This window comes from Corvus kubaryi, unplaced genomic scaffold, assembly GCF_017639235.1.
Source record: "Corvus kubaryi isolate FWS band 111438036 unplaced genomic scaffold, C.kubaryi_AGA036_p1.0 138, whole genome shotgun sequence".
NCBI lineage: Eukaryota > Metazoa > Chordata > Aves > Passeriformes > Corvidae > Corvus > Corvus kubaryi.
Window position 1 is genome coordinate 8,446,406 of NW_024580672.1, and position 14,157 is coordinate 8,460,562.

A 14,157-nucleotide genomic window follows, 5' to 3' on the forward strand; every position below is an offset into this window, starting at 1 on the left:
TATGCATCCAGTGCTAAACTCCACTGTTCCTAATACTAACATTTAGAAGTAATATGAAATCCTTAATATATTTTTTAAAATGGCTAGTTGGAAAATGTAGATTATGTGGAGGTAAAATCCAGAAAACCACTGGTGTCTGAGCTAACACAATGGTAGAAAAATGGCCTCGAACATTTAGTTCTGAATGTATGGTTTCAACTTAAAGCAGACTAATGAATTCAGATTGACTATTCCACAAGTCTAAAAATGACTATACGGAACACAATTTAAAAAAAAGACTCTCACTTAAATGGTACAAGGAACTACTAAGACCATCTCAGAATATTTAAGAATAGCTTAGTAATAGATGGATATAGCATTAGAGTAGCAGCTTTACCAGTAGAAGCAGAATTTATTACTTGTATTACACTAGTGCAAAAGTCATGTAACAGGAGAATGAATTGAACTGCAATACAACTTCATTCTTTATCAACTACAGAAATAAAAAATAGCAATCAAATGCCTTAGAGAGACCACTATAATGTCACAGACAAGTATTGGTAACATTGGCAAATGCTCACTGATTACTGTATTCAAGTGTGAATTTTAAATTGTCCGGTCTTCCTACTGTATAAGTAACACCAACTTTCTAGAGGTGTTTTCAGGGAATTCTAATTGACCACAAACATGCCTTTAAAAAAAAAAAAGCTAAAAAACAGTAGAAAAAACATACCTTACACTCAGTATTTTATAGGCAGAGTTTTCTAAAATTAAACTCTTTAAAAGCAGCAAAGAGAAAACAGCCTGTACAATCACCGTACAAACATGCCTAAGCCTAGGAACTCTGGGCACCCCTCTGAACAACCCAGGCTAAAGGCTTATGTGTCTACATTGCTGTCTTCTGCAGGCATTTCATGGCCACTAAGAACACCTTTCTTACAGACAGTGAAGCTGGGCTCTGTGGTCAGCCAAACACAGCGTTTAAAATGGAACACCACACTCCAGCATGGAATTCTAAGCAAAGCTCCACAGTAAACAGATAAGAAGAGATACATGAGTTGTGAGCTCTGGCAGCACATTAATAAGGAGGATATGCATGATGGTCAGAAGGGGTCTTTTCTACACCCCTTACACCAGGAAAGTAAGGCCCATCAGATCACCTGATCTGATCCTAACTTTCTGCTCATACACAGTACACTGAGACCAGCTTCCCCCACCAGAATCTCAACTCCTCCAGCCACTCCACAACTGTAGTTAGCACTGGGAGAAAGAAGATCAATGACAAAAAAAGGGCTACAGAACTGAAAAGTAAATATAACTGAAAAGTGTGACCTTAAGAAAGTCTTTTCAGCTTTTGGCACTGTATACTTTGGGAGATATATGCCTACACCAGAATACTCTTCCATGCCATGGGGCAAATATTTGCCTCTTTTCTGTGCTCATCAGGGTAAGATAGTTTGGAATTTATCCTAATGCATTAAATAATGCAGAAAAAAATTGTTTCTCTACGTAATACCTACTAGCATTGCAGCTATGGAACAAGAAGCACACAATGTACCAAACTTAGTTGTTTTATCAGCTTTGTTCTCTTAAACTACAATTTTATATTATGAATGCATGTACAACATTAGGGACACTCATTATAGCACAAGCATTTATTCTCACATTTGGATCACTCTGACAGGTGACTACAATAGAATTTGTTTCATTATTTTAATTTCATGAGTTCAAAGGGCAAAAAGATAATCTACTTATGATAACAGTCAGACAGTTCCCCCTCTACCCTCAGTGCAGGGCTTTTAAGTTTTGCTAACAATTTTACAAAGCTAATTAAATATTTTCTACTGCACAGCGTATTAGGAAGATATTACAAGAACAGGATTAACATTCTTAATGTCTTTGTCCTAAGGGCCCTTTTCCAGATAGTAATGAGACACTGTCATATATACATCTTCTAAAATATTCACCCCCTACAATCATCCTAGACTTAGAGAGGATTTGGAGGGGTAGGGGGATGGTTGGTTGTTTGGCATAATGTGCATAAAAGCATTCCGGAATTTTATAACACAGGAGAATGAAGTGCAAAGATCACCATTAAACTGTCACTTTTAGGGACACACAAGTGGCTGTTTGGCAGCTTGAATCAGAATCTTAAATGTTTAGGAAAAATTCGTTGAAAATACACACTATGTGATCTGGTATTCACAAGGTTTTTGTTAACATCATCTCTTCCTCTGCTTTGCTGCTACTGTGCATATAGAACAATAACTTTGGCACAGCATGCATCCTCAATATGTAGAATCTCAACATACTTCCTGTAAGAGGCAGTTTAGGAATATAAAGAAGGTAGGATCGAACGAAACAAATATGTAGTAATACAAAAACAGGCTGGGAGGTAACACACACATTATAATGGTGAATAGAAATGTTGCAAAGATTACTTCAGTCCATTTTCTTTTGAATATTTTGCTTTGATCTTGTAATTACATTTTGTATACAGGATATATGAGAATTGACATATATATACATAAGTATTAATGGAGATCATAAGATAAAGACCGTATCTGCTAAATGGAATTTAAGACATCTTTAACTGCAAATTGCACTGATTTTCTCTGCAATTCTAGATTTATTAACAGGTCTCTTCCTTTTATTTTCTCAAAATCCCATCTTTTAGACATCATCTGGTTGTGCCTCTCTGTTGGTCTGGGAATTCAGTACCTAATTCTTGACAAACAGTTTTGCTGTTCAGTGGAAGAAATTAAAAACCAGAGTCCAGACTTTGAATCAAAAGCTAAACTAGGACAGTTTTACTCCAGTCTCATAGCACTGATTCATAGGCAGGACAGCAAAGCTTCAGAAGTATTTTTAAAGGAAGAGCAGAGAATCAGGTGACTATCTCAGCTGCCTCAGCCACTTTGCAGCCCGGTTGGATGCTCCAGCTGTTCAAACACGCCTGGAGGGAGCCTTGCTGAGGGAGCTGCCAGCTGGCCAGGCAGCAGCCCCCAGTGCCAGCAAGACCTCGCTACTTCCTCTCCCGCCCGTGCTGCCATACGTGACCGGCACATGAAGGATGGCCGCCAGCAAGCGAAGTTAACCTGACTGCCCAGATGGGAGAGAAGGCAGGTAAACTGAGGGGGCTCCAGAGAAGAATATCGTGTCTTTCCAAGGAAAAACAGGATCTGAGTTCCTCAGCCTCTGGCATGCCCACCTGGAGATTACTTTTGTGTGTGCTCAGCAGAGAACACTTTGCTCAAGATGTCACTTGCTCTTGGATACTGCAGCTCTCCACACAGTGGGTGGAAGGAGGGACTGTCAGGAAGCCATACATAGGGCTGATCAGGAAAATACAGAGCACCCTGCTTTGCACTAACTCTCTACTAACCCTTGCTCGATTATAGGCAAGACCCAAAACTTTTTCACCCTTTCACATCTGGGTGAAGAAGGATGCCCATTCACCCATATTTCATTCTGCTAACTAATCCTGCCTCACCATTCATCTGTGTTAAAACACATACATTAAAACATTTTGCTCTTCCAACAATTACAACTTCTGACAACTTCTAACTCTTTAATAAGAAGCTGATGTAAGCTAAATAGATCTGGATGTTGTCTCTGAAAAGCTCATTTTTATTATGTACACCTTTCTTCTTGTAAAGTGAGATACAATAACCCACATTTGAATTTCACTTCAAGAAAATACCTCCCCTTCGCAACCCGTTTCCTTTCTGGGGGAACCGAAATGTAATGTGCAAGCAAAAGACTAATCTTTGGATTTTATTCAATGGGACTTAGTACATTCTATTTTTTGAACAGTGCTGAAAGAATCTCAGTCAACCGAGTGGAAAATAACCACTGAGAAAGAATGGTACAAAATACAGGGGTAAAACACTGCTCTAGGTTATAGAATTTGAAGAGGAAGTGGAGAAGTACTTTCATTAGAACAGGACAAACTGAAATCATACTGAAAGAGTTTGGAACCTTTGGAAGGAAACAAAAAACTTGCTAGAAGAAGAACAAGATGATGATGATCTTTTTTTCCTTACAAATCATGAGACAAGACCATCTGATGCTATTACTATTATTGTTGAGCAAAAATATCAGATATTTCCAGATTTTCTGCGCTGCTTTTTGAAGTTAGCTACTATAGGTACTACACTGCATGAAAATTTAGTGCAGGATAATGAAAATCACAATTCACCACCAGATCACTTCCTTCCCTTCCACCTTCCTTTCTTGGAAGTCCACTTATCACTCTACCTATCCTTTGCCACTAAGAAGAGCACTTACAGACTAACAGATTGCTGGATTGTTCTTTGGACTGTTGATTGCTTTTTAACAGAAAAGAAAAAAGCTAGTAAGTTATCACATTTTCCTGATTTTATTTAGATCTCTCCAGTACACATCAGAAAGAATAAAATTAAAGATCAGAAAAAAAATTCTAGGATACTGGCAAGAATTTTTAAAAGTTTACCTTCAGATATTAATAACTTTCTACATCTCATCTAAATTCTTAGTTCAAAATTCATCTGAGTATACTCCATTGTAAGTAAAATGTCAAACCCATTAATACAATACAGTAGAAAACTCGCAACAGTTGTGAATTATTCGCACACTCTAAGCACTAATTGAAATGTCACTGTCGTGTCCATTAATCCCAAAGAATCAAAGAATAAAGCTGGGGGAGGGTGATGAGCAAGAACATAAATCATGGGCATCACAGTGAGGCCTGGAATGTGCCTGTGATGGACCTTATGAATGAAACCACATCATCAAAGCAGTCCGAGCAAAATCTTGTGTCACTCCTTTATTCCACAGACTGCAAAATGTCATTTGTTGCAACACACTATTCTGACAAGCTTCCATAATTGCATTTAAACTATTCAAAGGGTTTCTGTGAAAAACCAATTCGTTTTTTCTAACATGCTTTAAAAGCCTTGCAGAAAGGAAGAAGTAAAGTTCATTCTATTAGCACTTGTAAGGCCCATGCTAGAAATTACAGAGTGGTGGAAAAGATGCATTTTTCAGTTTTTAAGTTACTAGCTTTCTGAAACTTTCATTTTTTTGGCCCAAGTTTTGATATGTCCTATCCACACCATATGCTCAGAATAACAGCTACATATAAAAACCATGTTGTCTTACAGTTATATTTTAACTCTAAAATAATGAAATGTTATCATTTTAGATCAAATAAAACTCTGCTAAGATTTCTTCACTGATTAAAGTTTCTGCTGTGCATCAACCAAAGATGGCAGACAGAATGGCAGTAAGAAATTAGGATAGCACTAATCAGGGCACATATCAGCCTTTGCCTGAGAAGAAAATGGTCTGAAAAAACCCAAAGATCAGATGACAGCTGGACACATTGGAACTTCTCCCTTCTTTGCTGTGAACATACTGTTCATAATGTGAAAGTCACCTGCAAGACATGCATTTTATCCCCTGTACTGCTAGAAATCCCAGGGTGAAACAGGGCATTGGTTCATCTACAGAGAGTAGTGAAGTACTGTGTTGTTCACAGCTGGTATTTTAAATATTAGAATAATACTGTAATGGAAGCTTTCTTCACTGTTACACTATTTGTTCAGAAGGCAGATGATGGTTTAGTGGTTGCATTCATTCAGCTTGTTAAGATGAATGATTATGGTGTCAGTATTATGAATACCACATAATTTCTGTTTTTACAACTTTTTAATCTTTTTTGTATGAGGTAATTAATCCTGCCTTCAGTGCTGGATTTAACCAGTTTATAAAATAATTCTGATGCCATATTTTAAACAGTGACAGTAAAACAACATCTGATGTTTAGTAAATGTGCACTATTATTCTGCATAGTAAGGCAGTAGCTGTTCTAGGAGTGAGAAAACCCTATGTAACAGCACATTTAAAATTTGTATCATAATAGATGAACTCAAGAGGGAACACTAAAATTTCACAGACATTTGACCTTTGCTCTTAACCATCAAAACATAATATTTATGCAGTAGTTTGGGGCAATTTTGTACTAAACTAAGTCTTTACTGGATACAATGATTATGATCCCATTAGGAGTAACAACAATGTATGTTTCAATTCAGGTACTTTAGTTAAAAGAAAAGTTTCAAAAAAAATTTCCGAGGAATGCCAATATACTTACTCATAAATAATTTTTACAAGAAGATGTACTGTAATATTATTTTTTTAATAAAAGACAAAGTTTTAGTAGATTATGGAAAAAGATCACTGTACAGCTTACATTAAATAACTTTCTTCAATGTTAAGACCAATACAGATAGGAATATATACTTACATTCACACTGTATCACATCTAAATTAAACTGCTGAATTGCTCCCATGCTTATTTGTTTTAATTCACTGTCCAGTAGCATCTGCATTAGGGACATTGAAAGATGCTGGCAGGCTGACATGCAAGCTGTCTGGGCCACTTTTCCCTAGTAGAAAAAGCAACAAGTTTTACGATAGAAACAATGATACATCACTAAAGAACTGCTCATCTGATTTGATTTTAATACACACTCTAAGTCTTACAAAACTTAGATTAGAAGGAGAGAGATCACACTTCTGTTATTTATTTGAGCTATTATATTTGTTTCTATTAGATCAGAGAACTACGTTAAATATATTTTAAAGCAATTATTGATATTTCTTCCAGATATCCAGCAGTCTTCATGAATACAAGGCCATTCCCAAAACAATGACAATTAAAGTTGCTGAAGCATATGAACAGCTTTGTGGATGTATTTAAATATTTTTAACCCAAACAGAATGAAAGCAAGAATGTAATGAAAATCAACATGCAGCATAATTTTAACAACAGTAAATTACAAAACCCCCAAATTTATTTAAACCAAAATGATTGCAATTGGTTGGGGCATTTCTCGTAAGAGCTTGTGCTAATTACTGGTAGTTTAATTGCTCAGATTCCATCTCAAAGCTTGTTGCTAAATTATTTTAAAAATTCATGATTATCCATCATCTTTTCAGGTGCTTAATAAATCAGTGCTGTCAGTGATCAACTACTTACAAAATGAAATGTAGCCCTCTGCTGTACAAAATAGAAATAATTTCCCAATCACAGTCTAGCTAGCAATATTGTTCTTTATCATCTACACGTAAATGAGACACTTTTTCCAACATGAGATCAAAAAACAAAACACAAACTCAGACATTAACCTGAATAAATTACTTAAAATTTAGTACGGAAAAATTGAAAAAACCAAATTCCTACTTATAGTTAAGAAAACCACTTGAGACCAGACACCAAACCAGATGGCACCATTCTATTCACAGCACTGCCATCTTTTAGAACAGAGTGATCTTGGGTGTCAAATGCAACTACATGATAACCTCTGCAGTTTAATGTACTGAAACCACTCTTTTCAACTGATGTGTATGTTGAATGATATTGAAACAAATGTAACAACACGTTTACACAAAATAAATCATAATAACAGAGCTATTGGAGCACACACCAGTATTGTTTTACTCCTATCCATCAGTACAGTGATGTCACCTGTTTCTCTGAAGCAATGGTTCCCCAGCTGTTTTCTGCAAAGCCAGGTTGATCGATTCATTGCTGACTTCCAGAAACACATAGAAGTAATGAGCAATTACAATGGACAACAGTTCGCTGTCCCAAAAAGTTTGGAAAGTTCTGCTCCAGCACCCGAAGAGCCAGATCTTGTCCTTAAAAAGTCAACTTACTAACATTACTGAATTTCCATTTACAGAAAATTTTTCTAACAGAAAGCAAATCTTGCCCCAAATATTTTGTGCTTTAAAAATGTGTTATTTGTTAAAAGGTAATTAAAATGCAGAGAATACAATGGAAAGCCTTCAACTCTCCTCATGTTCACACTGAAACATTAAATGGCTGTTGCTAATTCTTTTTTAGTATTAGGACACCTTGAACTGTTAGGAGCTTTTTATCTAAAATGACATGTCAGCTTCTTAATTGAAAATCTCAGAAGAGCAAATAACATTTTTGAGCAAAATAGATGAACTGACAACAAAGAATGTAAGAAACAATGCAAGAACAGCATGCTTAAAAGTCTCCCAAACCAAACAGCAATTATACTGGGAGACATGCAGCTATATTCCCCAAGCAGAACAATATCAATATGAATGGGGCAAAAAGAAGAAAAAAAGAATAGGCAAAAAAAGAAGGAAAAGAGAGGTGAGAAAGGGACTCAATGGGCCACAGTTCATGTAATTACAGTGTAGTATGTCTGAAATACTTAATGGAAATGTCGTTTTGATTTAATGGAACAACTAGTGCATCTCTGTTTAATGTACTGCTCCATCAAATCAGCTCCATGTCCTATTTATGCTGCCACTATAATGTAATAAAAGTTCAACCAGATTAATAGGTTGTCATGAAAAATTTTAACATTCAGTTTATTTCATATGGAAATAATGTGTACTCATCTGTTATCTTAAATAAATGACAGAATTTTATATTTCTAACAAGCACGTGTAGTTAATTGTTACAATCTGGCAAATATCAATAGTACTGGAGCACAAGATAATGGTTACAATACAGAAATGACATGGCTAAAGCCACTTGGACTTTAAATAAGTATCAATACATGTACATTTAACGTTGATTTTAAAATTTAAATTTAAAATGTAAGCATCCTAACATATAAACTATTTCCAACTATGTAACTTGAACTACAGGCTTATTGTTCAAATGACACATCAACAAATACTACAAGTTTACTATACACAGTTGATACTTAATAAAAATCACTCAATAGTCTCAAATTTAGAGAAAAAATAAAGCTACGCATATCTATCAATATGCTGAATTTTAACTAAGAGAAACATGAACTATACTGTTATCCCTCTTCAAAATTCAGTGCTTCCCACTTCAAAATACATTGAATGTATCATACCCAGAAAAGAATAAAATTAACATTTGTGTTTGAAAAATAGGATCTATTTAAAAATTCATCTCCGAATTTCCAACGTGTACCACATAAACAATTCCTTGCCATTTTTCCATAAAGCATTTTGAAGAGGAAATAAAGGGTTCATGAACATAGCAATAACATTTCTTTTTCAGACTTGAACAAATGTCAGTTAATTTTAAAACAGTCTTGATGTTTGTTATTTCTCAGTCAGTTGTTTTGCTTTTTTAAATTACTATTATTATTTTTTAAGAGGGTGGGGGTGGCCATGGTTATCTAGCAATTAAATACCTATATTCAATAGCATGCAGAGATTCAGCAGGCTTCTCACATCCGCCCCAGTTGCCTCCCATTTGGAGACACTACTATTGTCTCTGCTGTGCCTATGCTAATTGCTCCTATCTACAAAACCTATTCTTCTACTCAATCAGTGTAAAGTTTAGGAAACAAGGACCCTATTCTATACGCAAAAACACCTGCTAACAGTGTTAAAGGCAACTACTTTTTCACCCAGCCTTCACATTTTGCTGAAATACAAGTTTGTAAAAAGAGAAAACCCTTAGACAAACTTCTTATATTTCAAAGGAGCTTGTAAAGAGAATCTGCTGACATATTAAATCCTTTTTTACAGGACCCAAAAGCTTTTCTCCTAAGAACAATTGTAGTAAAGAGACATTTGGCTCCTAGGAAATTCCCAAAGGGTTAGCCATATGCATCCTTCCACGGCACCTTCGCGGTGCTGCTTTCTAAAACCCATGCTAGCTGTCTCAAAAGCAGCTTTCATCATTCACTATGGTGTCAGTCAATATGATTTATGGACTGCATTCAACAAAGTCAAAGCATACAGAATGAGAAATATGACTACAATCTGCTAATTTGTTTTGTATTGAGCCACTTAGGAGTCAAAGACCTGATGTCAGGCTGAGACCAGCAACACAATTAACCAGCCAGTGACAGATTCATCCATCCTCCCTGCCAGGCTGTGCCAATCAAAGACAGCATGAAGCAGCAGTTGGAGAAGTCAGTAAGAAAACCCATTCTCTAAGTAGCCTGTGGAGGCTGTTGATTGACAGTTTTTGAATATAGCTGCAGAAAACCACCACCCCTTCACCCTCACTGCAAGCTGTGAAATTAGGCTTTTGCTGCCAATCACGGAAACAATAAAATAACACAAACTGCTATCCTCAGCATAAAAAGAAAATAACAAAACTTATCCGTTGAATCTAAGATGTTAAGATGAAGAATTAATTTAACAATATGAAATAACAATGTTATTATTTCTGAAAATGCAAATAAATTAAACATACAAATTTCATCACTCAGGGTTAAAAACTCCAACTTTTGAACTACTGATGGAATACAAGTATACTAAAAACATGAATGGAATTTTTAAGAATCAATTTTACTTCCTGTCTCTGCCCCAAATGCTACTGAAACAATTAAAAATACCTAGTTGAAAGTTAATTTGCAACTGTCTCTTTTCAATGGCCACTCTTTTCCAACTTTGTATTGACAAGGCACATATCTAGAATAAAATTTCAGCTAATTCTAAACTTAGATTAAAGCCACTTACATATAGTCCCACTACAATTTCAAGTTAACTGATCTGGAAATACAAGGTAATGTTTTTCCTTAATTCTTCAAAATAAAACTAAAAAAGGTAGTTGCTTAATAAAAAAAATGATCATCCAATTTATTTAATGAGATTAATGGCTGTATAATGAAATTTTAATTCGCTTTTTGATTCAAAGCATCTAGTGGCACTTCAAACTGCAAGATGAACTTAAAATGGGATGTAAACATAATCTCAAAAGATTAAATTCTTGTGAATTCAGAAAACAGAACCATTTAAAACTGCATGACTTCCAAAAGCCACACAGCTTCTGTGCTCTACATTGCTGAAATTCTGCTAGTCCTCGATTATGACATAATCAGCAGTCTGAGACCTATATAACATTACCAGGAAGAATTTCTACACAAAACACAGAGCTCATGACACCTATTAGCTTGACAGGTCACCACAATGCTAAGTATTCAAATGATGGAAGCGTTGATTGGAATGAACCACCGTTGTCATCTAGTCCAGCCTTCTACTTGGAGCACTATTGCCAACACTACTTCAGGTCTATTGACCTTTTTCCTGCAGAGCCTTCAAAATAACTGAGGATGGGAATTCAGCAGCCTCTTTGTGCAATCTCCTTCAAGACTGCATTACTGTCTCCGAGCACACTTCTCCCCTAATACCAAAACTCCATCTCCCAAGCTTCTACCTGTGACCACAGACACGTCTGAATTTGTCAGTCCTACCAAGAAGTTTGGCTCCATCTGTTTATTTGTTCTTCAAGATGTTGTAGGCTGCCCCTAGATCTCTCCTCAGCTTTCTCTTCAACAGACTAAATACTCCATCTCCCTACACCTCCACTTGTAACTCATGTGCTCTAGGCTTCAAACAACTTGGGAGCCCACTGCTAGATTCATTCTACAGATTTTAATAATTTTGTAATATTAACCTCATCACTTTCATTATCACAGCAACGCTTATGCCAAATCAAAATAAACTCCTTATACAAAAAAAAATTACAACCTGAAAATAATCAGGGGATGGGAGAATTCTTAAATGCAATTCATCAGCTTCTTAAAAAATTTTTTAGAAAAGCAAATAAAGAACACCAACACACACATTCCCTTGACCCCACACAAATGGAGCAGAGGAACGATGGAACTTTCACTGATTCCTTATTCAGCTATATCACTCTATCCTCATTCTGTATGCATGTCTCATGTATTTTGATACCTGACCTCTCTTTCAAGAGGTCTCAGTCTCCTCTAAATTAGCTCATTTGGGATGCAAGGCACATCCCATCAACCTTCTGCAAGGTTTTTAGGACTCCTGCTGTCTGTGCCAGTGTATGAAAGCCCAATGTTAGTCATTAACCTGATCCCTGCATGCATCCACACAAGGTACACAGCAAGTTATCAGCAAAACAGAAAGGCTCTTTTTATTAAATGATTAAAAATTGAAGCAATAAGCCTGCAGGCAGTTCATAGTTTTTCTGCTCACATGCTTTTTCTTCATCTTGCATCTACTTACCGACATAGCTGCATGGTCATTGTTGTTATTCTGAGAAGGAAACCAGTAAGGCAATCAAAACAAAAAAATTAAGATGTACTGTCAACTTCAAAAAAAAAAAAAAAAGAATAAAAAATTGGTAGCAATAAAAGATAAGGAAAAGCTTACAAAAAGAGCAGTTATAGCTACATAATAATATTTTTTTTAAAACCTCTGAACTTATACAGTATTTTGTTGAGGTGTTACAAAGAGATTATAACTTAAATAATACTAATCTGGCAATAATATGTTTTTCTGTAATAAGGAACCATATGCCAAAATATCAAAGTAGCAAACTTCAAATGAGAGAATGTCTATTGAAATGCCTTTCCAAAAACTTTTCATTACAAAGAGTATTCTCCAAAACTCTTAGGTTAAAAAACAAATGCCATGTTTACCATTACTGCTTACAGAGGCTATCTGTATGTTATTAACACACTTTGTTCAAGCAAGACTTAGAATGACTCAGGATAGTAAGAATCTAAATATAACATGACTCATTAATAAATTTTAACATAAAACTTATGGCAATATAACTGTAGGGTGGAAGAAAGCTGTTTTCTTCTCCAAAATTGCTTCTTAAGTACAGTAAACAAACAGGGAGGAAAATTAAGATGCAGAACTTGAGAGAGAAAAGAAGCTTTGGAGACACAAGACATTTCCAATGACTCAACAGAGATATCAGACCCCAACTAACTTGCGTCACTTTGTGTGCAGATTCTGTACAGTTGAGATCATGGTCTACCTGATTCAGAGCTCTCATACTCCAATAAAAGTAATACAAATTGCATGAAACAGATATACAACATCAGATGCATTTTTGAAAAGTTAGTCTACATTGGTACAGAAATACATCAGTACAGCCTCACATGAAAGCACAAAGGGAGACACATCCCTGTGCATTTACACAGCTTATACATACAGCAAAAATAAAACAAGATTCTCATGACAGGAACCCAATGACTGCAACAAAAAAAAATTGTTAAAGAACATATTATAACACTTCTACAGGCAGACTAGAGTTTGAAACAATACCAAAGAGAAAGTCAGTGATCCTGGAGTGTAACAACAAAGAACTAGTGTGGCCAGCTAGTGTCCCCAGCCCTAGCCCAATGCCCTCTAACACAATTGGGTATGCTAAGGTAGAAGAGAAGAGACCTCTCTACTTGTCCCACTCTTTTTCTTACTAGAATTACGGCCAGTGTTCTAGGACTGTTGTTCTTTGATTTCTAATTACAGAAAAGGTTCTGATAAACTATTTTGAGCAGTGGAATGTTTCTGCCAGCCATGCAAAAATTATTATGGAAATGACACTGTGACATTAATGGAATAATTCACTAATGAAAACTAATTCTAAAACTATTCCAAACCTTAATTATAGCATGTGAAAATCTAGCTTAGTTTATCACTCTGAAGCACTTACTATTTTAGTGAGTTATAGAACCTAGTTCTGGGCTAATCTTAGAAAATACTTTTACTATAAATTCTCTCTTAAAGAAAGTAACTTACTAGTACAAATCTAACATAGTGAAACTGTGTACACATTTTCATAGAAACTCCACAGCTCACACACAACATTCACACAACTGTTTCTACAAGTGGCCAAGACAGGATAGGGAGAAAGATGCAGGGTAAGTAAAAATTACAAGAAACCTCTTGCCAGAGCAGACTGCTTGTCCACACAATTCTACATCCTGCCTGTTACCTGACCAGAGTTTGAAATTACAGAATAACCTCTCCACAGAAACTGGCTTTCTCCAAAGGCTGACTTGTACCCCCAGGCACGTAATTCTATTCCTTCCACACTCCCTAAGTCCTAATGCCACAGCTGCTTCTTTGCATTCCTCTTAACAGATTACTTCGTTTTGTCTGTGGCTCATTTCTGAGCACCTATTTAGCAACATACATTCACGACAGACTTCTGTACACCCTGCTCTACAAATTTCACGTCCCTTAACTGCCATATGCATATGAGGAGCAGTGCCGTTTGCTCACACTGCTTTGTATACTAAGTTACAGTGAATTACACTATCTAACAGACTTGCTAATCTTTATCAAAAAATGCTCCACTTATTTGGCACAGAAGCATATGCCTCACATGACACATTCACATCAATATCACATGATACATTTTGAGAGGGCTTTGTCTTTGAGTCA

The 14,157-nt window shown here is 35.9% G+C and overlaps 1 protein-coding gene across 6 annotated transcripts in view; it reads right to left on the reverse strand.

Annotated features, from left to right (window-relative positions):
* EXOC6 (exocyst complex component 6) overlaps positions 1–14,157 on the reverse strand; it is an 87,041-nt gene that overhangs the window by 25,303 nt on the left and 47,581 nt on the right. For 3 of the 6 annotated variants that reach the window (XM_042019001.1, XM_042019000.1, XM_042019003.1), the window contains exons 19-20: positions 11,983–12,012; positions 6,269–6,410 (exon numbers count right to left, since the gene is read on the reverse strand). In XM_042019001.1, coding sequence (XP_041874935.1) covers positions 6,269–6,410; positions 11,983–12,012 — 172 coding nt within the window. Of the gene's footprint in view, positions 1–6,268; positions 6,411–11,978; positions 12,068–14,157 lie in introns of those variants that run through there. The other 3 variants (XM_042019002.1, XM_042019004.1, XM_042019005.1) reach the window with 2 other exon arrangements.